The following is a 26,333-nucleotide window of genomic DNA, read 5'->3' as shown; positions in this document are numbered from 1 at the left end:
TGCGACTTATTTTTGCAAGTACCACGATCTCAAAGACATTTTATATATATATATTAGGTTGTCCGAAAAGTTTCTTTCGTTTCATAAGGTGATAATAGATGAACAACAATTTCTGTTTTATATTATTTTATTGAATTAGGTATGATTCATTTCGTCCTATTTCTATTATTATATCCATACATAACTCAATAAAATAATATAAAACAAAAAACATTGTGCGTCTATTATTTGCTTATAAAACGAAAGAAACTTTTCGGACAACCTAATACATACGAACGTATGCTACACTTAAAAGTTGCATTGATCAACTTTACGAAAATAAGGGAGAATATAAGCAAGAAAGAAGCAATATTACTTTTTGAAATTTATCTTAGAATAGATCACGTTTAATTGTACCATCTTCTTGTGATAAATAACCTTATTTATTTATTTATTCATTTTTTTTTAGAAATTAACCACTAATCACGTACGTATTCGGTTAATGAAATTAAGAAATTCGATAAAAATGGAATTTATTAATTCTGATAAGTTCACGCGTATGTGAAACACATTTCTCTTATTTTCGATAGTCTTGAAATTAAAAAATCGTGCCGAAGATTATGGTTTCTTTTTTATCTTTATCAAGCTTGTAATTGGCAAGGAAATGACGTGAAACGTTGTATACCCAGGCGTTTCACGCGAATATCGATCGATCAACGTTTAACAGCACGTGCTCTCCTTACGGCTCGTAATCGGCGGCTCGTCATCGGAATCACGTACAATTTACAGTGTACGGCCCCGAAGGTGAAGACAAAGATGATTGTAATACGATTTGACTTAACAGCTCGTGACTGAAATTCAAACAGCCACCAAGTCTTGTCATATTTAAAATAACAATCGTGACTCATGAATACTCGACGCTTTTCCCTTGTAAACACGATGTGTCTGTTTATCGATATATCGATTTGCTATATTAAAAAGACGCGACGCTAAATATCGTGGGCCGGCATCGATGGTTGTAATTTTCGCGTCTCAGTGTTGATTTTTTCCCATCGTTTAACTTTCACTGTAATCGTAACAGGGTTTATGGACGGATTGCGAGACCTTTTTATTTAATCGTCAACGCAACAACGTTTAATTATGGAAATCGTTACGTATCAGGGATGAATGGCACGTCTTTCTGTCTTTTTCTTTTCTTTTTCCCCCGAAATATTTCAGGTATTTAATTACGGGGGCTGAATGATACTTTTTCTTCCCTCAGTGTCAATGAACTTACTTCGCATTTTCTTCAAAGTATTCAAAGATTGTCACGCGTCAGAATCGAATGGTACTTTTCTGTGAAGTACTCGAGATATATAATTATGGAAATTCTTATTTTGCATTATGCAACTGTTATTTCTTTAAAAATTTTCCTCTCGGTATGTCATGTAGATAATCCAGTGGTTGGAGTGTTGACAAACTCTCGCAACGACGTACAATTAGAAATATATGCTGTTTGAACGTGTAAATTGTATAAATTTCACAAAGCATTAATTAAAAAGAAAACAGAACAAAGCGATATAATTTCAATGAACTTGTTTTATTTTTCCTTTCTATTTTTTTCTTTTTTTTTTAATTAAATCCGATGAGATTTGTTATTCCTTTCATAATCCTATTTTACATTCTTTATACGACAGATGTTAAAGTTGTTTTAATTAAATCTGTCAAGCCAATTTTCCCATACCTCGTTAGCTATACATATACATATTCTTCATACTTTTAATTTTCTTAGAACGGTACGAACAAACAAAGAACGAAAGGTTCCTCTGTTCAGGTTTCAGCCACATCAATCCGTTTTAATTAAAAGGCCCAAGGTTCCCGACGCTTTTTTCTACGCGTCCCTCGTTCGTGTTTCTCTCACCTCGTCGTCGTTCGCTTCTTTATGCAGCTGAATGTTTATTCTCCCGCCTGTGAATAGAAAGTGAAAACGCCGTAGCTACATAATCGAACCGGTTGATTGATAGTTACGAGGAACCGGATAGCCAACAGTTTATTTACTTATTGGCTCGTTAAAGTACTGGTTCAAAAGAGACAACAATTTTCGAACGTGTGTATCCTAAATACGGAAGGGAAACGAGTTCGAGTTCCTTGCGTTGCTCGTAATACGCTGATACATACGCCTTAGACGTTGTCTTCCTGTTCACTGCCGAAATTTTTCTCTTCAATTCTTCTTTTCAATCTGGACGATGTTTGCTGACTGAAAATATCAGATTACCGTGGACGTTTGTAAAATATTCATTTCGATATTTTTACGTAACTTTCACGATTGAGTTATTATATCAGTCAATATCATATATATTATATTTAACGTTACGTAAGACAGATTCATTAAACAGACGTAATATTATAAAGCAATATGGAAATAACAAAGCATACACGCGTTATTAAATTCGACAATATTATTATTCTTACGATTCTACGCATAATATTCGTAGAATGCACACATTGACTTCCTTGGACGTCTCGTTTTTAAGAAAAATTATTTCCAGACTCAAACATTTTATAATCAAAACAAAAATTATTTCAGCTGATAGTTTGATTCATTTTTGCATGATCAGCACTTTTAATTAGAGAAACTTGCTCCAAGTCTATCTTTTACCAACTTTCATAATTCCGAATAATTCACTGATCTTGCCACACAGTTCTCACGATTTCTTTGCAAAAAGAAACGGTCATCAAATAACATCCGATTCACCTTGTACAACGTTTCCTTCACAACTTTATGCATATATCGTTGCACTTAAGCTCCATTTAGATCGCTGAACGTCCTCTATGATTAAAGACTCCGTTGATCAGCAATAATATCCGAATCCGTTCAGACGTATCTGAACGGTCTTCAACCTCCATTAGACTCAATTTTTTTTCACCTCCTTTCATCCTCCAATCTGATCTTTAGCTGGTCAAGGGAGCAGAAAAAACGCGGTGTTCTTTTGTGATCGGAAGCTGCAGAACAGCTTGAACCAACAAGACATCCGTGGGATCGTAGTCTCCTCTACTTTTAGTTTTCCTTTTTTTTCTTTTCTTACTTCCTTGTAAACTGCCCTCCGTTTTCACGGTTATTATGTTTAATTAGTCAGTCGTATATCATTCCTTTTCCACAGCCCCCTCTGTTTAATCTTTTACACAGTACGCTTGGACCCATTTCGACCACGTCGAATTTTTCACGATTTAGGTTTTAATATTCGAAATTTTCAAAGATTCTAATATTTTAAAATTGTTAATTTTCTATGTTTTCGAAATTCTTAATATATACAATATATATAACACTATATTATTATAATACGCTTGGGTCCTAAATTCTGTGCAGCTCGGATCGTTAATGATCCACGTTTCCAAAAGTTTTCATATTCCGTGTTTCCAAAATATTTCATTCTCTAACTATTAATTGAAAATTGCAATACGACGTTTCCATATCAGATAAAAATAGTTACAATCGCCATATTTCGTGTACGAACGAAATCATAGATTATGTAACCGTTACAAAAGGAAATTGCAACTCAGAACAGCTCTTCGGTCTCGAATGATGTACTATGTATTTGTGAAATAATAGAATGCATATAAAATTTCGAGAATTTTTCTTTTCGTTACAAGTAGAATTGTGATTCACAACACGTACATTTACTACGATCTTTGTTTCCTTAGAAAAAATTGTCCACGAGATTTCCAATATGCATCGATCTCCAACGTACAATTTCAACGCACTTTTTTATCTTTTATATCGCTACTGCGCTTTTGCATCTTTGTTAATCAATCGGTGCGGTGCAGCGGCGTCCTGAATATGAATTTTTCGCGTTCGATGTTTCACCAGAGAGATCCTTCGAACTTAGCCTCGCGAGCAAGCAAAGTGGAATGACAACTAAAATTAGACGCGTCATATTTCAAAGATATTTTTCGCGTTTGTCGCTGGCCTTTTTCTTCTACGCGTTTTCCCTGGTCCTCAGGTTGCTGGACCTCGAATTGTATTTTTGGGATGGTCACAGGCACCATCTCGCATGCGGAACCTTTTGATGAGAGATTTCTTTATGATAGGTGGAAGCAATTGAGAGCTTCGTTTTATTAGACTTCGTGAACCGTATGGATCTTCCTTTTTTTAGCGGAACGCGGGATTAATATAGGACGATGAGGCTTTTACAGCGATCGTAGATCCCGAAGATCTGTGCACGATTTCACAGGATGTGACAGTAATTGGAAATCTACGTGAAATTGAAGACAGCAATTTTTGGCACAGCTTTGAGCTACTCGTTATGTTCTTGCCGAGTTCATACGGATATACATATTTAGGAGTACAGTAGAATTCCATTTATCTAGGCCTGTGTGATATAAATATAACTCACATTTCTGTGTTTCTTGCGTTTGTTTTTGGAGGGTCAGAAGAAGGGGGGAAGGATGAAGTCATTTTTGGTGGGAAGAGCGAGGTATTTATTAAGATTTTTTACATCTTGAAAAGTTTACGAGACTCGTAGTTAGAGAAACACACTGTAGAGAGATACACATGTTGCATCTCGTAATTATTCGAGATTATTAAAAGACGTTGCGTGGATAATTGAAATTTAAAACACGCGCAACCTCTGACCGATAATATCCTACGATTCACGTACGTTAACGATAGCAAGATTATATATCTTGCTCAACTTTCATGGTAGAAGTAAAGTATGTATGATCCATCTTGTTCTATTACTATATAAAAAACAAAAAATGTTGCGCATCTATTATTTTCCTATAAAACGAAAGAAGCTTTTGGGACAACCTGATATAAACGATATATTCTTTGAGTAATTATCAACTATAATATATATGCGCCGGTGATTATGAGAGTAACCTAAGCCAAGAATCTAAACGAAAATGACCAAAGTGTAAAGAAAAATTTGTCTGTCTAACAGAAATCGAACAGTTGGTTCGAGTTAATTAAACAGAATTTATTCAAACGCAAACCTGTAAACATCTGTCAAAACGACATGTACAGACCACTTTCGTAATCACCAGCGCATATAACACGAGATACGATATAAGATACGACATAGAGAAACAAAGACTCTCATGGAAGTGGTGCGATTTTATCAGAAGCGTACGAGAGGATCCGAAAATTGGTTGTAGAAAAGCGAGATGGTCATAGAGGATCGAGAGGAAGGTACAAAATGGTAAGAAGATGATCTGCAATCTATGAAATCGAAAAGGACACCGGATCGAAAGTGTAGAATAAGAAGGTGGATGCTCGCGGACGACCCTCTAAATTGGCCGTCGAAAATTTAGTGGGCTCGTTGCTCGGTGACATAGCGTGATTTTAAGTAGCTCGTTCCTCGGCCTCGTCGTACCACCCCGAGCGCCATAAATTCGACGGCGTATATTCCTGTAATAAAATAGCCTCGTTTGTGCTGGCCGAGTTGGGGATCATCGCGTGGACGATGCTCCACGTCCGATTTCCAACGGGACACGATAAATTCCGGGACTTTAGCGCGCGCAGTCGCGGCAACGAATCGGCAACGAGGGCGTGCAATATCTTTTTAAGATGCGATTCTTTCGACTTTGAGGATCGAACATCGACTCGTTTGCGTCTCGTGTCCGAAACATCGTAGTAAATAGACGACGGAGTAAAAACGTAAACTCGACTGTTGTCCGCTTTTAAGGATCTTAAAAGGTACGCACTTTGTATCTGGAAATTACGTGTTTCGCGGTGAGAAATTGCTTCGTTAGAGAGGATTTTAGGGCCCGAGGATTCTGTACGCGAAGTCCGTAGCGATGCAAGAATTTTTGGTTTCTTTGATGTGAAAATTTTATGTGCGACGCGGATCTCTGTGTTGCGCTGTATTGGTATTTCAGGATAATTTGTATCAATGAAATACGAAGAACGGGATAATAATTTATGTAGAATATTCTTTGCAAGGAATTTGAAATAATTTTTATTAAGGAAATGATGAAATAAATGGGGGAACAGTGAAAGACGAGTGAAAGGTATATTATGATGATCGGAGTGTAATGGTCTGCATGGGTGGAGTCTCTTACATGGTTTTGTCACGTTCTCACAGGAAGTAATTACATTCACAGATGCACATCTCACACACACACGAGCCATCGACTACCATTCTTTACTATTCTTACACCATGGTAACGGAGACTATAGAAATAGAGGAAGTCCTTCAAGCTGTAAACTTTTAAATAGCAACGGTAGAATAAATTAATTAAAGATTCGAGAAATTTAAAAATTACCTACTGACGTGGAAACCTAATGTATTGCCGATATCAGACGTACAAAGAAAAGAAGAATTTAGTTTCGCTTTTAATTAAAATTTTATCCCTGACCCCAAGGTTTTATTGCTTTAATCCCAATCGAAGCACACGAAGATAATTTCTAACAAAATTACACTTTCTCGCTCTAAGTAACTGACAACATATTATTTCAATAATCGCGCGCGATGTTGTATACTGAAAAAAATATGAATGTGCTTTTCATATAAATTTTCCTTTTCATAAAATCTCTGCCTCTGGAATGATACGTAAATGTGACTCATGTTATTATCAAGTTGAACAAAGATCTTCCCAAAACCAGAAAGCATATTCCTTTTACGAAACTTATTCGACATTCACCGCACTGATGTTCCGAAAAGGAATATTCAAACTTTCATCGTTTCGAACCATCAGAATTCACAAATTCGATTCGGTCCTACATCACCAACTTCCAAAGATAGTGAGAAAAAACGGCTACAAGAAAATTCTTGATTCTTGGAACGGGTAGAAAGGAATAGATCGAGAGCCAGTGACTCCTGTGACTCAGAATTTCTAAATTCCTTCGGTGCGCGTCAGGTAGAATCAAACTTCTCAACGAGGAAGACGCGCTGAGATGCTTTTTTATTTTGTATTCAGCGGTTCCTTTACGTTCGAATTTCCAACAAAAATGCATAGTTTCTGGCAGGATGCCCAGACCAGCTTCCTGCTGACCTGTCGGTCTTCGCTGAAATGCGTAATATAATAAGCGGAATTAATTGAGAACTGAATTATTGGCTGGATCCGAGGTATGACGTTTCCATGGTTTCACGTGCAAGTCCCTTTAAAGGTCGATTTATATTAATCGTATCCGACACGGAACGGTTCAGTGTTGTTGTTTCCACACACACGCTAGTACATATCCTACGTTCGTCGATGACGTTCGATCGATCGTTGCATAAAGACCGATTCATAAAACACCCAGTAACATACAAAGTGAACGTACAAAATGTCCGATCCAAATCGACGCCTGCGAATATCTCGAATAAATAGGTTAATATTTTTATACGTCCTCTATATTTCTACCTAGAAGAGAAAAACCTACATCCTCGAAACCATTTAACTTTCCTTCGGAACCTTTTTCGGTATCGTGATTCCCTTTAAAGATATACGCAAACGTCGATTTAAATGGAACACCCTGTATAGATACATATTTTATTTACCAGATTATCCGAGTTTCTTTCCAGTTTCAACTCCTGTTGTTTCTTCTCTCTTTCTCTCTCTGTCTCGTTATCGTAAATATCACACCTGGCTGTAGTATTGCGATGATGATCTACTCTGGTTTTGCATTTGGGTGGCGACTATGTTATTGCGGATTTTATCAATACCACCTAATGATAGATACATATTTTATTTACCAGATTATCCGAGTTTCTTTCCAATTTCAACTCCTGTTGTTTCTTCTCTCTTTCTCTCTCTGTCTCGTTATCGCTAATATCACACTTGGCTCTAGTATTGCGATGATGATCTACTCTGGTTTTGCATTGGGTTGGTAACTATGTGATTGCGGATTTTGTCATTGGGTGGTATTGGCAAAATCCGCAATCATATAGTTGCCAACCCAATAGCTACTACGTAGCCTTTTTATTTCCTCACAGACGGATATCGTGTTCTTGCAAAATTTTCATTTCGAACGCATCGACTAGGAACATTCGCGACTCTATTATCGATTGTAACGATTCAAGCTTCGCAATATGACTACAGAAAATGTTAGTAGTAGGCCTCGTAACGCTTAACCGATCGGTACACCTCGAGTGGCAAAGGTATACCGTTGCGGCTTTGCTGTGCTGGATGTTATAATCGAACGAAATGTTACGTAGCAAAGAATGGCGTACGTATTCCTTGCACTGGGATGCATGTACAATTGTTCGGTGCAACGATCGCGGTGTCCATGGATAGGCTCTGGAAGTCAGGAAATAAGTAATTTCAGAAGAGTATTAAATTGAAGTTAAGTTTATTACGTTTCCGGCGTGGCGAGAATCTAATCCTTCTCGGTTTTCATGTAAACGTAGAAAGCGGGGGCCAAAGAGTAACGTAAGACAATGCCCAGCAATAATACGACTTACCGTATGCTTACCGAAGTAAGTTCGACGGGGATACCCGATCTCGCGGAGATTCCTCGTAACAAAGCTCTTGTTCAATCGTTTAGGTCTTGTCATTGCCCTTGTTGTATCCAAAAATTGAGAAAAAAGAGAAGATTTACGCTGAATTTCCATGGAGAAGATTCCTACTTCGCGTCAAGTCCTGAGCTTTTCCGTATTTAAACCAAGCGTACGATCTACAAATGAGGGAATTACACGATGCAAACGTAAAAATACAAATCGACCTCGTTGAAGACCTCGTGAGAACCTGAAGTCCAAAGAAGAGCAAAGACGATTTAAAAAATATTTTTACGATTATAAAACTTGAGGTTGCTCGGATATCAGAGGTTTCTGGAAACGATATAGCGAAATAAAATATTTAAATAAGGGAAGATAGAAGAACCGAATGCCAATGTCTAAACCGATCCATGACGAAACTGTCTTTGCTGATCCTGAATGATTTCAACGATTGGCGATGTGTTTAATTTTTCCACGCCGTCCTTACTGTCACGAAACGATGTTAGCGACGCGTACACGAATGTATACATGGATCTTCTGACAGGTTTAATTACAAGAGGCTCGATCTTCGTCGTGTACGGTACACAACGTCGCCAGCTAGTCAACAAGCTCGGGAGAAATGTCGTAGCTGACAATCGGGTCAAACGTGGGCACGAAGCATTTCGTTTAGTCGTCATTAATCAGTTACGCGCTTACACAACGATGCCGCGTGTGCCTGGCTGATTAACACAGGCACCTCTGCGTCCGCGTAAGATCGTCGATTATGCAAAGCCAACCCTAAGCTCGTGCCGGCTCTCGTGTGAACTAGCGTCGTAACGACTTGGGAAAGAAGAGAGAAGCGTATTCGCGGTAAAAATGAAAATTAGAGAGGACAGTAATAGGCGAGGATATATAGCTTTTGCATTAATGATCGTTTTATGGCACCTTTGTCAAGTTTTGTTTACGTCACGATTTATTTGTTCGTTCTTTTTATAGGGTAAGTTGCGATTGTTTAGAAAGTTAAATGGCGGAGTTCGAGATGAGTTTCATCATTTTAGCATTTTATTGCATCGTCTGTTTAGTTTGATATTTACAACGTTTTTTTTTTATATTCGTCCATAGCTAAGTTGATATATCTATAAAAAAGAAAATAAATATATTGAACGAGGAGAATATTATAGTTGCGAAAATGTTTGATTTCAACTATGGAAAACTCCTACAGAAATATTCCTATTTCTTTCAGTTTAATTCTCGTTACTTTGTTAACGTAACGTAAACAAGTGAACTTTTTCTTTCGGACGATTGAACGAATCTCCTCAAATTTTGTGAGAAGCTCTGGCGAAAAAATTGTAGCGGGAAATTAATATGGAACAATCAACGTTAATTGTAGCGATGTTCGTTGTTTTTATTAATTGCAAGAGAAACAAAATTGGAAGTTGTAATATTAATTGAACTTTCTCTTACACGATTATCAATTTCTAGTCAATCGAAAGAGTCTCGCCGCTAGACTGCGGCTTTTCACACAGATTTATATTTTTCAGGATACGATTAAAAGCGTTGAAATAATCATTAGGTTGTCCGAAAAGTGTCTTTCTTTTACAGACACGTCTTTTACAACGACGTATCTTTATACGAACATGAAACCTAATCTGAGGAACATTGTGATCTTTGTCTTGATAAAACAAAACAGATCATACGTAATTCGATAAAATAATGTAAAACGAAAAATGTTGCGCATCCATTATTTCCTTATAAAACGAAAGAAACTTTTCGGACGACCTAATACTTCAAGAAAAACTCTAAATCTTTTCTTTTGCATATCCATGACCTGGAGACCGCTGTTACGAAGAAAATAGAATTTAGTGAAATGAAAAATTCGAAATAAGGAGAGGTCCATATTATTCAAGGTACTCTTGAATATAAATTTTGTTTTAGATTACAAGGTCTAGAAACAAAAGAGCTATAAGTAGAGTTCTATTGCTGTTTCTTGTAGCCTTCAGCTACAGCTACAGGGTTAACTTTTTGGTAATGTCCTTTGGTTAATGTCCTTTATAAATATATGAACGTGCTCTCTATCAGTCCTTCTTCTATTGTATTGTAACACTATAAGAGTGAGGATCTGGATCAGCATACACTATACCTGAACTTGACTGAACTATGCTTATACTTATATTTATACTTGTACTTATTTCAATATATTTTTCTATTACAAATTCATCCACTCGTTCCTCTATCAGTCAACCTCAACAAAGTAAGTAACATAAATAAGTAAATAAATAAAAAGTAAGTAAAATCTTAACAAAGGAAGTAAAATCTCGGCAGAATGTAGTTTCGCCTACCGAATATTATAAAAAGCACTGTAATTTGGGCATTTTATAGATGTTTTTCATATGACGCGCATTTTGTGCAATTTTCCTGTAAACGCATAAAAAATCGCAATAGTTCTACTCGTCGAAAATCGTCCAAATATCGAAATACAAATTCTCTGTCCGATTCTCTAAATTTCATCGAAAATTCCCCGGAGATGGGTGCGGGGCCTCGGAGCAGAGACTCTCGTTTCCCAGCATCGAAATCGCCGGATTTTGCAATTTCTCGCTTAATATTAATGTATTCGGAGGCGCGTTCGAGACGACAAATTACCGCGCCTCGTCACTGTCCCTTTTAATGCCTCGCTGCGTAAACGCACGCTACGGTCGCAGCCTCCTTTTATTATGATGTATCGCGTTCTGCATATTAAGTCGGCCGACTAAATAAAGATAACGTCTGCCCCTCGGGACCTGGCTCTGCCTCCAATTCCCAGACATTTCGAATCCACGGTCATCGTCCGTTTTTCTTTTTTTTCTTTTTTTTTTCGGCAAGGAGCGTGACATATCCCAAATTCGTGTGACGAAATTAGGAAAAAGAGGATTTAGAAAAATTATTTCTAACGCATAAAATCCTAAAAAAAAAACTATGAGAAAGGGTCAGGAAATTTAGAAACGATTTTTGAAGATATTAGGTCGTCCGAAAAGTTTCTTTCGTTTTATAAGAAAATAATGGATGCACAACATTTTCCGTTTTATATTATTTTGTCAAATTACGCACGATCAATTTTGTTCTATCAGGATAAGGATTACAACGTTCAACAGATTAGGTTTCATGTTTGTATAAAGATGCGTTGTTGTAAAAGACGTGTTTGTAAAAGAAAGACGCTTCTAGATATAATCAATCTTCAAGATAATCTCAAAGAAACATCCGATAACACAGGAGCGCTATAGTAAATTTTCGATAATTGAAATTTCATCCAGCTTAAATTGCACAAATGTTTCCTAATGGAAATTTTCCAAACCAATTCTAAGAATTAATTTTCGCTTAATTCTTAAAGAATCGCCAGTAATGTCGAGTAAATGAACAACCTTCTAACTGTATCTAAACTCTACTCGAATCACATAGAAAAAAATCGAGTGGATTTTGAGAAACTACAGTAACAGTTTGAAACACAGGAACACATCGAGTAAATTCGATTTACCTTTAATTTCGAGATATCACACCGTCTCCTTTTTCCGGAAAAGAGCGCAATATATCAACGGTCCACTCGTAAATCGACTCGATCTACTTCTTTTTTTTCCGTGTTTGTGTTTCTTGGATGGTTTTTTTTTTGCGGTTGGATGTGATGTTCGAGGCTGATTGGAACAGCAGTGTGAATTTAATTGCAAGAGCGTACGGTTGAGACAGTGAAAGGTGGAGGACCGTGGTTGGTCGCGACGCGGAGGACGCTTCCGGTTTCGGTGGATAGGTTTTGAAGGTGGACCAAGACTTGACTCGTGAGCAAGAGGAACGAATTTCCCATAAATAAGTTCCTGAAAATTTTGCATTCAAACTGTACAATGTCTTTTGAAAACGTTGAAGTTTAGATAAACCTGTTCCGCACACTTTCGAGAATGAGAATCTGTATTTAAAAATATAGAACGATCTGTGCTTCGTTTTCTCTACACTCGAAAAATTTTTAATTGATTGTCTAATAATTTGGCATATTTCTCTGAAGAATAAATATCACTGTCGCTTTGTAACACCTTGTAACAAACAGTATATCGGTTCGTTATTAGTAATTATGGAAATTTTCATTGCAATTTCAGAAGAACTTTAGAATTATTTTATTTATAAGTAATCTTATAATTAATTTTATATATTTATTTTATATGAATTTAATCAATTTTTAAATTATTATAAATCGTCGTTACAGTACGTCTATGTATTGTAAGATATTTGTCGCGGCTATTTTTATGAAGAACGTGTGCGATTTTCAAGTCAGCTTAACTAATTTTCTGATAGAAAGGTGTTAGGATATCTACAAATTATTGCCATCATGTATTTCCATAATGCCGTAACGTGATATAAAAATGAATCTTCTAAAATTGCTTAATACAAAATTTACTATAAAATTGATTGTAAGATTACTTATAAATAAAATAATTCTAAAGTTCTCCTGAAATTGCAATGAAAATTTCCATCTAATGGTAACAAGGTAAATAATACCGTAACGAGATATAAAAATGAATCTTCTAAAATTACTTAATACAAAATTTACTATAAAATTGATTGTAAGATTACTTATAAATAAAATAATTCTAAAGTTCTCCTGAAATTGCAATGAAAATTTCCATCTAATGGTAACAAGGTAAAAAGGAGGATTTTACCAGTAATTCGTTAAGAAGCAAGTAGACAGAAATCAAAATTACATCGACATGAAATATACTGCAGATAAAATATTAATATCAAAATATTAAAAATCGTCTTTCCGATCGCTTTTAAATTAATAATCAACATCAGCGTAAAATCGAACTTGTCAATCTACGTCGTCGCTCTCGAACCATCTTATCGTCGTTTAAAACTCTTTAAAATCCATAATAAAATTATATTTAGCCATCATCCGTTTAACGAAGCTCTTTTATCGTAGCATGCGCGACGATTAGTCGCCTTATACGGGTTTACACAGAGGCGATCGGCCGTGTATCGAGAATCGCACACGTAGCCATCGATTCCATACAAAGTATCCTGCGTGCTGCACAGGATGCAAAGACCTGCTGCCGCTCGCATTGAAAAGTTTAAGGCCGGTAGCCCACCCAGAAGCCGCCATTGTATCCTCGTTACCCATCGAACACATAAAACATATCGCATAAAATCGTGTTCTAAGAGGGACTCGATGAAAAATCCTGCGACCTGTCGTGTTGCTCTTTTTAATTACCATTACACCGAACAAGCGGACGAACATATTCTTTTATGGCGAGTCTTAAGGCAAGTAACATCGATGTCCGATCGTACTTGGCAAGGATTCGTAAAAATTTTATTTTATCCTCCGATTTCTGAGATTTATGCTTTTTAGGTCTGGTAGTCTGAAATTTGATCGAAAGTGGAAGTCGTTCGTTCGAATTTCGGAAATTTTGTTCGCGTAGGATGTTCATCCTGTCGTTCGTTTTACTCAGAAAAATTTAGTAAAATGAACTTTCTTTATTTTCCATTGATTTCTCCTCGTTGGTTTTAAGTCGTTCAATTTATTTTCCATTTAAGAATAGCACACGTTTCTCGTAATATATCTGGTATTATGCTTCCATCTTAGTTTTACATTTCTTCTTTTTCTAAACGAAGATATTCGAAGATATGTCTGCCCTCGCTAAGATTAATTCAACGTTATTGAACGCTTCGTTACCTTGCCTATTAGTTTGTTTAATAAGTGTAAAGACGCGATCGAATTCGATATGACTTGAATTTTCGTGACCGTTTGACAATGGTTGAGCTAATTGCAAATATAAGATGAGTCAGCTATCAAGAGTTAGCATTTTGTTTCGCCAACTGGAACGATATTGCTCTTTAAATAGCTCCAGATGAAGAAGTGGAAAAGATTTATGATAGGATGTTATGTAGCCACGTTATGTTGACAAATTAGATTTGTATTGGCTTGGCACGTGCTCCATTTGAAGACGTTATTGGATATCAAATTTGACCATAGACAGCGTAATGATTCCGAGAAATTATTGATGGAAGCCGGTTTTTATTTCAAATCCTTTTACGTATCCTTTCTACGACTTCGTTACTAGACCGCGGACATTTCTGCAAATTTATATCTTTACGAACACAGATCAAGAAACAGAGCCTACGCAAAAATTCGTTGTTCCCGCAAAAAATCACAAGCACCATAATTTGAAGATTTGATATATTTTTATCTATCATGTGCATTCTCTGTATCTTTTACGCTTCCCATAAGTTTCCCTTAAATACATAAACGTTCGTGAATTATTTATAACGCGTTGTCTATCGAACCGTAGATTTCTGTGCATTCGTAAGAAATTTAAAAATGCGATACGTAAAAATACATAAAATATGCAGAACGCAGTATTATGATGCCAAATCAAAGGAATCTCTGTTTAGATTCCGTTGCTTTAGTCGCGTTTACGAAATACGAAAATTCGCGTGAACGTGGACAGGCAGTCGAACGATGTGAAACGATGCGAAGAGTTGAAAATCGTTAACAGTCGAATAATAAATAATTCGTCGTGAAATTTTCGCTGTCAAGTGGAGATCAAGTTTCGTGCGTTGGAGCAAGTGGGTCGGAAGAATGTTGTACGGTTTCCATCCAACCATGCACTCGATATTTGCGAATGGGTGTCGAGGGTGGCGAAAGCGAGACTGTAATTCGAGTAGAGAAAGTGAAACTGTGTTTTAAAACGAACAAGCTGATCCGACAGCACGAGGGTACCTAACAATTTCGAGATTGAGTCCTTTCAACTTCGATCAGACGCGCGGAATATGTGTCAATCGAAACGATATAATAAGTACTTACACATAAACGATACACGTATTACGGTGTATCGTGATAGAATTTGCTCGAATTTATCGAAATTGACATAAAATTGTTGGAAAGTACAAAATCGTTCGATCGTGGTGCAACATCGTTCGATCCGATTAAAATTGTTTCGACTTTCTCAAAACGCGCTCGAGTTGAACATGATCGTTCAAGATTATCGAAATTTGCTGATATGCAGTTGCAACGTTCGGAATTTATTACGAAAATCGCAGAGTTCGTTCGAACTTGTCATTCGACTTTCTTAAAATTATTCAACTTGAAGGAAGCTGCTTAAGTTGGTGAATGTTCGTGCACGCATCAACTGGATTAATAAATCAACGACAAAAATGAAGAACGACTTTCTAGTAGAACATATAAAGAACGAAATAGCAGGTAGAATATAGGAGATGGATGTTATAATGGAAATTAGATCGACAGAAAGGCATAGAAATTTAATTAAAGGAAATAATTGAAGCGTTTATTAAACGCATCAACATCTTTTAACTTCTAACATTTCATCGTCGTTTTTAATCGTATTCCGAACCATTAACTAAATTGTAAGAAAGGAAAAAGCTAGAAGACACATTTGAAATTCAATGAAACTGCATATGTTTGGAAATAAAATAGAACAATAAGAATACAGGTTACAGTCTATTTATGTTCATCGATGAATATGTATCCTCAAAAAACATGGAAGCAAACAAAGAATAACCTAAACCGGGATCCTTCAACTCCCGAAATTTCTCTGCCAACTCATCCCGAACCACTGCCCACTCAAATCCCACTCGAATACACCTTAATTTCGACGAGAAAAACGAAAGGAAGCGGTCGACGATTCTTCTTGAAAAATCGAGAAGAAAAGTTCATTATTCGAAAAAAAAAAAAAAATAAAATAAAGAGGAGACGCTGTGCACTCTAATCTCGATAAAAAGAAACGGAAGAAATCGACGAATCTTTTCGAAAAACCTAAAGGAAACGTTTACCAACTAAAACAAGAAAAAAGGACGATAAAAATCCTTACGCGTCCTAATCTCACCGAAAGAAACGAAAGCAGTGGACAATGAGAAAACAACAGAAAACAACCGTACGCTACGATGAATCCAGACGAGAGAAACGAAAGCGGTGGACGAACCTTGTGGAAAAATCGGAAAGAAAAGCTTCGTTGGCGAAAAAGGTGGCGGCGGTCATCGAAAGGAAAAGCAGTGGCCGTCGATGGAGATCAGCTGTACTCGTCGAAAGGTCGATGAGTTGTTCCAGCGGTGGATTTCGAGGTCGTTGCCAGCGTTCGCCGGTTGAAAAGGCAAAAAGAGATTGCGAGACGTGGGCAGAAGAGGGACGGACTGACAGAGAACGGGAGGAGGGTTTCGGCGAGGAGAAGAGAGCCAGGGGAAGGAGAGAAAAACGGCGTTCTTGCCAAGAGTTCTCGGTAACCCTGAAGTCAGTCTTTGTGCCATCGGATAGCCACGGGACGTGGAGGTGCACGCCTGCAGGAATGCAAATCGCGAATGCACCCAGCGTACGACGCGATTCTTTCTCTTTCCACGCTCTAGCCCTCGCTGTCTGTGTACGTATCCAGCGAATCGAATGATAGATAGGTTCGATAGAAAAGATTCGACTCGTTGCAGGCTTCTATGGCAAACTTGGAAGAAGATGGACGATGCAAGAGGATGATATTGTTGGAAGGCGTAGAATCGATGGAAAGTCGTGCACGAAGATTGATCGATCGATATCTTTGTTATGTAGTGGCTGAACTGGGTACAACTTGCGCGTATCTTCGTTAGTAGTGGATTGAACGAAACGTTTGTTCTTCTCTTTGTAAGCAGAGATAGCGTTGGTTTTAATCCATTAATTTAGGAACCAGTTCGTTCGTAACTTTGTCCCGGTCAGTTTTCATCGTCGAATTCTACTTGAATTGACGTTGAAATTTTGACGAGGAATTTCAAGGACACTTACCGGTTACTATTTCTTTTTTCATTTAGATTTCACAAGTTTATAAGCAGGCTGCGTTTACGCAACTCTTGCACGTTATTTCACTGTTAACGTACGACTAGAAAATTGAAATCATCGAGGGAAGAATTAGATTCCGAACGACTGTTAATTTCAATCGGTTGATTTATCAAGTAGGCGTTTTCTTATTATAGACGATATGACTTTTTCCAGGATCTTCGAGTACGAAAGAAATTTATATTTATATATAGAAGTAACGTTTAAATGTACAAAAATTGTACACGTTTCCTCGAACACGAGAACATTCGTCTTTGATAATTTTCTTATTTGTTAGCCGATCGTTATAAATGTTTTTCCTTGAAAATTTCTAGGGTTATTCAACTGTAGAAAGAATCGAGATCACGGATGAAAAAATGTAATTTTTAATGACGTTCATGAAACAAACGCAAGATCGTACGTGAGTTTAATGGAACATCGTTGCTCTATGTTTCTTCATAGATAATTGCAAGTGTAATGGCGATATGTGATGCAAATTGGAACTGCGATAGAAATAGAATGGGTTAAACGGTCATTCGATCTTTACTTTTTTCTCATTTGCGCTCTTCGCAATTGCAAATCAAGCAATTTTCACGATGCAAGAGATCCAAATGGCTTCTTACTGTACGTATATTCTTTATGGGCAATAACGTTTGAAACCATCTCGAAAGACTTAAGAGGTTCCAGAGATTTGATTCAAGGAGAAATTACCAAGGTGGATGGTAGAATCGATTCGCAATGATAGCTTGCGCGTCTGAATTTTCATTTCATTCTTTGTTTGAAATAAAACTTTGACATTTATTGCCCGTCATTTTGATCGATATTGCGTTATTCTATATTGAAAAAAAAAAAAAATAGACAGAAACAGCTATTGTGGAAAATATTTAATGATTCATTCGTAGCCGTACTTGTAAAAATCTTTTGTAATAGACGTTCCTAACATAAAATAAAACATCGAGTAATAAATAAACGATTTATGTCGTGTATATAAGAGTCTTTCGATGCAAAGTGAATAATTTCTTTTACATTCAAACTGTTAATTTCTATTAAGTATCGCCTGTATTGTTTTATGTTTTAGAAATAAAATTTATATATATTAGGTCGTCCGAAAAGTTTCTTTCGTTTTATAAGGAAATAATGGATGCACAATATTTTCCGTTCGATATTATTTTATCGAATTACGTATGATCCGTTCTGTTCTATCAAGATGAAGATCACAACGTTCGACAGATTAGGTTTCACGTTTGTATAAAGATTCGTTGTTGTAAAAGACGTGTCTGTAAAAGAAAGACACCTTTCGGACAACCTGATATATATTCACAAACATATGTACTGTATGGACGGAGAATAAATAGAGAAAACAGATAAATATATTCAAATTGTTAAGAAATAATTCACACCTGAAACATTAATAAATGCTTGATATTTGAAATATTAAAAAATATTTCATGCTTCACTCGTAGTAAAATGTATATCATATTTGTAAAGTTGCAAAAATCGGGAAAATATTTTTAAAGAGATTTCCTTGATGAACGAAGTTTAAAGAATCGAGATAAACGATATGAAAGTTATTGAAAAACTTGTCAAGCACACTGTACACGAAATTTCGAAAGACGGCGAAAACCTTGAAGTCTCCGCATCCACAGCAACGTGAAATGTAATTCATTGCCGTCATCGTATTTCCCTTTTCTGTATCAAAGCAACCTTCTCGAAACTTTTATAGAAAAATACGAGAAATAATTCCACGTATACTCGTAAACACGACATACCATAGAAAAATGAAAATTTCATTAAACGTGGAAGAAAAGGAGGCTCGATAAAATTATGCCAGCCATCCTTCTTCGGGAATTTAATCGATTAAGAAAAAATGCAGGCTTTTACTCGAATACCATGTTGACACGTTACAAACGATCATTAAATTCAACAAGCGCACGGTTAATCATCGACTCGAACACGACGAATTCCATTTAGAAAATCTGGGTTAAGAGCGCTTAATTCTCTGGAAATCGAGTAATTTGTGAAGCAACGATCAACTAACAACGCCGTAAGTGTTAATTCTCAATGTAGGTTTAAGGCTGTTTAAGGAATTTCATCGTGGATACAGCGAAGGACGTAAACTGATATAAAAATAGATTATATAAAATTAATTTTCTATTACGCTTGTAACATAGTTTACTTTGCATTTTAAATGCCAATAGATTATATTGTTTCCAATTCTATATATGAAACATTAATTTTATATAATTTTATATAACTCAACTATAATTTATATTATATTGTATTCTACCATAATAGAATAATATGAATAATGAAAATTGAAATTTATAATTGAAAATAATATATATATATATTATTCTATTATTTTCAATTCCACATAATGGTATATAGAATTTTGATAATAAATGAGTATTAGCAAATGTTCAATTATCTTCCTTGCAGCAACGTGATCTTCAATTTTTCTTCTCCTTAATTTATTCGTTTCTTCGAGTTTTCCTTTTGCCTCTGTTTCGTTAAATCTTTGAGAAGTTAACTTTTTACCACAGAGGTATTATATGATATAATTACTCCTAATTTATTATAAAAGATAAGCAAATGCTCGACGCCATTGATATAAATGGCTCTTAACATATTCACAACCGATAATTTTAATGAAACTGCAAAGCAGAAAATTGCAAAGTCCTTGAATAATTAAGATAAGGAGAATCGTTAAACATTATTTACATGTAACAAATGTAGTTAAAAATGTATATATAGTTATATTTCGGTCACCTCAAATTAATTTCATTACACTTTCGCTATAGTTTGCTCCGAATGAATTTAATTGCATACACGGTATGTTAAACAGATTTTGCAAATATGTAGAAATAAATGGTATGAAATGATAACAACTACGTACACTCTTTCGTCCCTAAATACATTTTCGTATTGAAACGGAAGTACAACGCGAATTATCAGGAAGTCGAAGGCGAGACGTTGCCCCTTCTCGATTTGTTGATTCAATGATTAAACAAACTTCCGAAGAAGCACCTCGTGAAATTTATTTGTTCTCCACCGAGATGGAAGCATTCCTGAACGATTGTGAGAAGAGATGCTAAGTCATACACATAGACGCAAGGAGTATGTTAAAAGTGAATCATCTGTAGCATTGGGTATTTCCTATTCTTGCTTTCTTGTTTTCTGGTATTAAACTATCGATTTCTTTGAAGCTACCCTCCGAGAAAGGATCAAATAACATTAAAGAAGGAAGTATATTTTATTTCAATATTTTATTGAAATATTATAAATTATTACAACATGTACAAACTGCAAATTTGTTTAGCTGTCGCCGTTCTATTGAATGAATTACTCCGAAATTATTCTTCTTTCGCTTTCGAATCGTTAGATCCTTGCACATTACACACAACGAAATGTTTTATTTGTAATTTTCTTTATACATAATAATATGAGATATACTATATTTATTAACACGTAAAATATATTTGTTAGCTGAATTTTAAATACAAAATGGATTTTAAAAATCAAAATTTTAGAAAAAGCGCAACAGCTAAAAAGAAAAAAGGAAAGAAACTATTCAATTGCCCATCATAAGATAAACCCACACATTCTTGAAAATCTGCTTTGATTTAATGATAACTTTGGGAGATCGATAAAAAGATTTCCTTCTAATTTTACATCGTTGATAAATGATTCTATTTACGCGCGGATTACGTAAATATTGTCGGCATACAAACGGTTTTCTTCAACCTGAAATCACTATCGAAAGCTCAACTTGCGTGTCTATTATTAGTACCGGACAATTCCGCTCGAATCTATTCGAACGAAACGTCTTTTCAACAATTACAATTCGCTCGTATGAAAAGTTTATAGAGGTATCGTTTCATAAACCGATATAATCTAAAAAATTCTTCAAGAAGAAAAAAAAAAGGAAACATCTGCAACTTGTAATTAAAAATAAAAATAAACAAAGGCACACGATATTTTCCCTTTTCTCCCTTTTCGCCTCCTCGTGTCTCAGAGACAAAGAAGACGCTTTCTCGTGCTTGCCATTTTTTCACTTGTGTCTCGAACACGCTCGAGCTCGACGCTTCGCGTAAAAAGCATTCGTAAATGGAAGAAAACATGGACGGTGTGTAACGATCGTTTAAGGGAACGAGGATCGACAATCAGACGGATTTCCAGCTGGCCAATAAATTTCCTCGCTCTCCTCTCCGAGAAATGCACCGTGTGCACGCGCGTACGATCTTCGATTCTGAATGAGTGAACCAACATGTTCGTAAAGGTGAACTTCTTTTTCCCTTATAGGTGGTTTACACGCGTGCAGAATGGCCGTTTACGGCTGTCGTAATCCATAGGACGACCACGACAGCTGAAAGGCCACGTTGTCTTTCGGCGTTCAATAGAAAACCACGCGGCTCTCGTTGTATACGTAGCTAGGCACTCGCAACAGAAGTCTATCCATACGTACGTAGTTTTCTTATTTCGATCCCTTTGTCCGAAAGGTTTGCACAGCTGCTTTCCTATTTACGTATTCCACCTTGCTGCGTATGATCAAAATTTTGCCGGGCAACATGCAAGTGTTGCGCAATGAATGGAAACTACCTTTACAGACTTTCTATGTAGGGTAAAATAGAATTAATGTGAGTCGGTTAAGCTTCCACGGATCTTTTTATTTACTTAATTTGTACTTTACAATTTGTCCAGCTGGATATTAGGTAAATTTTTCTAACTTTGTTGCTAAGTAACTTGTGGATGGCTATCACCAGCGGCATACCATCCTCGAGTTTGTCTATTTTATTTCTTTAGCGAGGTCAATGAGGTATTTTCTCTTTAGTCTTCTTTTTGTGTTTACACGGAATAATCACTTATATTGGTTGCATTAGTTTTTAACGAGGATCTTTTTATTTATTTAATTTGTACTTTACAATTTGTCCAGCTGGATGTTAGGTAAATTTTTCTAACTTTGTTGCTAAGTAACTTGTGGATGGCTATCACCAGCGGCATACCATCCTCGAGTTTGTCTATTTTATTTCTTTAGCGAGGTCAATGGGGTATTTTCTCTTTAGTCTTCTTTTTATGTTTGCACGGAATAATCACTTATATTGGTTGCATTAGTTGTTAACGAGGCGCTGTTGTATATATTTTATAAAATAACAATAAAAAAATTAGTGGATCAAGAATGGAATTGATTTACGAAAGAATAGGAAATTATCGTGTGCTTCTACAAAAATGAATATAAAATACGAGAGAATGGATAAAAAGAACGTAATCCTATTCAAGCGTCGTTGTTTGAGTCAACGAGGAGATTACGTGAATCATATACTGCAGCATACATAGGAGAAGTACCAGTCTTAAATTTTCTTTTGTCTGTTATTATAACGAACGGAAGGATATAATTTTAATTTGTAGAACGCATAAATTTTATATCGATGGAAATGTTGTATGACTAGAGCCGTACGAACGTTCACGAGCAAATACCTAGAATTTCGAAACAAATAATAGAGAAAAGACGTGTATTAAATAAAGAAGCAATCAGATGCCACCTATGTAGATCAAATGATAAAAGGACCATCTAGGATTTTATAGTTTCAATAAAGAGCACATAGGCTATAAGACACGTGTATAATATTTAATCTGCTGTGTAACAGTTCTAAACACAAATAGCAGTTCCTTTATTGCTGGCGAAGTTGTTAGACCTGTGTTAATGTCCTGTGAACACGCAACAATTCCTATTTTATTTATGTCAGATGCTATTTAAGTTATCTGCATATCAGGGGTTACACTCGAGAGACTGAAATTACAAGCGGAAGTGCGTTAAGGAGGCGTTGATAATAATCGACGTGTGGCCGTTAGTCGCCCTTCAGCCAACGAATCGTATCGTTACTCATCGGTCCGTTCTCGACGACGAGCAGAGATTCCTGTAATTAGGAGCAATAATTAATTAGGGCGACTTTCTCTGGCTCTGGTTCAACCAGTTGCCCGTATGACTCCTTTTTCTGCAACTGGTCGACCGATAATAATTATAAGCTTCTTAATTAGACCCGTCGTCGATCAACAAGCAATTTTGTGGACGATCAGTATTATACGGCTCGTCATTTTTCTGTCAGACTATCGTTCGATATTCTTTTTCGTATCTACCATCGTATCTTCTTATAATATTATATCTATTAATTTTTTCTTTTTTTTTTTTAGAAAAGTTTCTTTCAACAGTACTTGGAAACAAAAAGTTTTGTTTCTCAGATCTTGCGTTATGTACCGTGTGTTTTTCTTTTTCTTGCATTTTACGTTTGTAAAAGAAATTAGTTACTTTTGGTCCTTAATCGGTGCCAGGATCGAATATCAGAAGAATATTCTTCCAAAAGAAGATGAACGATAAGACACGAAAAATAATTATGTAATCGGATTGAGGGTTACTAGGCCACGAATTCTTATGCAAATTTATATTTCTTATTGCTTTTATGAGCATATCGATAATTCAAAGAGAATAATTTAGATATTTTTTTCGTCCATTACAAATTATAAGAATCAGAGCAATTTCGTTATTTTATCTACTTTTGTATATTCGTACGGTGAATTTTTCGCATTTTTGCATCTGGAAATTTTCCGCGGTCTATCGATTATCGTTGAAACAATAACGAGACAGAACAGAAGACCGGCATGTTGAACGCGCTCGGTTTTAATCGATTATTTTCACCTGATCCGCTCGAGTTCGTCCGCGGTCCGCGGCTTTGCCCTCACACGGAATTTACGTGGGTGGCATATGCTTAGCGGGGGCGTCCCATGTAGCCGGTGTGTTTCACATTCAAATCGAGGAAGTTATGTCAGGGCAACGCTGCATGTATAAATAAATGGCGATGAATGCACCGGACTAATCCGCGATACTTTTCGTATCTCGGCTTGTCGATCGGCAGGTTCTCCGACAAATTTCGAATTTTTTCATTTGTTTTATGTATACATTTCTCTCCGAACTCGCATTATATTTGGCTAAGGTAATAAATCGTTAGATCGCGAGTGTTCGTTTATAGAGAATTAAAATTTGCAAAGAAGTGTGCAGAAGATATTTAGCGATAATATAATTTACATAATACATACATATGGTATTTAAGATGAGATATTTGTTAGGATGTGTAGGAATCAATGTTTGGCTAATGAAGTTTTATTAATAGCCGAGTACTATTTAATTTTGAGGATGGTTAAATTATTTTTAATTTGTAATTTGATTTAGTAAATTTGTAATTCTGGTCTAGTGAAAGTATCGACAGAGAAGTGGGAGTTTGTGAAAAAATTTCAACCGCAGAATTTCTCTTCTTTTTTTAACAATTCTTCAAGCAGTAAAAAGTGCTTTTTCTGTTGAAAGTTTTATGGGGTTCGGTAATAAAACACGTTTTGAGCGTTGTATATTTTACGAGCATCAAATGGACAAAAAAGTGACAACGCCAGTTGGAAATTCCTGTAGCATACTCGAAAAGAATGGCACGGATGCCAAAATTTCGACGAGCTGAGCCTTTGAGTGTTACGGATGACTCATGTTACTGGACATTGATCTATGGTTCGTAAGAATAGCCCAATGAATTCGTCGATTTTCAAACTCACTATGTATATTTGAAATTGTATCTAATTTTAACTGTATCTCTTCTTTAACGTTCACTTTTTTAACAAAATGTAGAATAACTTATACGTATGAGTTTATGCGAACTTTTAATAGAAAAAGATATTTGCTTTAAATACTTGCATTCGATAAAAAGAATTCTAGTTATTATCTGATAACACGCTACACTTTAATATTTAGCTTGCAACATATCCATATTTATCCCGTTTTCTCCATTTGTAAATATAGTTAGAAATAGGACGAACTTATGTTACAACCTAAAATTTTTAAGACACATTTTTAGAAGAATATTTTACGATATTTTTCACAATTTTAAATACTCCGTTGCCAACAATATTCAAAAGTTAAAAATCGAGACTTTCCTTCACCTTCTTAAATCAGCACCCGAATTGTTTGCAACGCGACCAAAAAGTTGACTACGATTTGAGAAGGTTGTCTTTAGTAATTAAAATCATAAACGGTGTAATATAAGGATCGAGTTTAACATCGGAGAGTAAAAACGCTGGACTTAACCAAACGCGATCCACTCTTTTTGCGCCAATTTAAAGAGAACGAAAGTCACATAAAAATGTTCGTAAATCAATTATCTCCTTTCACCGTACGATGAATCGCGATTTTGTAAAATTACCTGGTAATATCTCGTACAATGAAAAATCTTGTTTGCATGCGACAATCTCTGTTTGACCATTAAAAAAGAACGACGAAAAGTAAAAAGGGTTAAAGGAAAAAGACTCGATCGATCACTTTCACCGCGACGGATATGGTTTAACGAAACGTTATCAAAGCTCATCTGGCTAGAAATTACGCGGACAATTGGACGAAATTTCACGGTTCGGTGGCTTGAGAAAATAAAAAAAAAAGAGAAAGAAGGGGAAAGAACGAAGGAGAATCCGAACGAAAGAAAGAAAAAAAAAATAAGAATGGTTAGCAGTAGGTAGCCAGTTTCATTGAGGAGATAAAGGCCAATCATGCTGCAGTGACTCACCGAATTTTTGGCATACTTTTTTGCCGCAGACGGGCCACGTGAGAACGTCGACGGGAAGCTACATAATTAAACCAGCCAAGCCCTGGCGGCAGAGTGACAAGGATTCTCTAGAATTTTCGTTGGAGCACGCCATCCAGAAGATAAGACCGTACACCATGGATCATAATCGAATGAACGACGTCGACGATCGTGCTGAGACTCATAACTGTGGCGTGAAGGGTGAGTTGAAAATATTTGAAATAATTAAAGCGTAGATTTGTTCACTTTGTTTTTTCTAAAACAGCAATTTAAATAAATTGAGTACGTCGTGAAGCAACTCGGCATCAAAACTAGCTTTGCATTTGATTTTCACGCGTGTTTCTCTTGAAAATATTCGTAATATCAGTTACACGGATTAATATTAATCGAGTTACATCATGAAAAATAACAATATTTTAGTAAACATCAATTGAAAGGATTCGAGCTTCTCCGAGTTAATAAGTATCTTTGGACTGCGTATATTTATGCAAATTCGTATCTTTATGGTGCACAATTACAGTGGCTGTAACACGTATCTGTGCGTTGCATTTACCATAGCACTTATAT

General features: G+C 36.0%; 1 protein-coding gene across 3 annotated transcripts in view; it reads left to right on the top strand.

The window, feature by feature from the left end:
- Positions 1 to 26,333, top strand: part of LOC139987840 (A disintegrin and metalloproteinase with thrombospondin motifs 15) — a 174,673-nt gene that overhangs the window by 93,361 nt on the left and 54,979 nt on the right. For all 3 annotated transcript variants that reach the window (XM_072004571.1, XM_072004573.1, XM_072004570.1), the window contains exon 6: positions 25,778 to 25,967. In XM_072004571.1, the coding sequence (XP_071860672.1) occupies positions 25,778 to 25,967 (190 nt within the window). The remainder of the gene's footprint in view (positions 1 to 25,777; positions 25,968 to 26,333) is intronic.

Source organism: Bombus fervidus, chromosome 5 (assembly GCF_041682495.2).
Source record: "Bombus fervidus isolate BK054 chromosome 5, iyBomFerv1, whole genome shotgun sequence".
NCBI classification, from domain to species: Eukaryota; Metazoa; Arthropoda; class Insecta; order Hymenoptera; family Apidae; genus Bombus; species Bombus fervidus.
The sequence above is the reverse complement of the archived record's forward strand: the minus strand, read 5'-3'. Positions and strand labels throughout refer to the sequence as shown.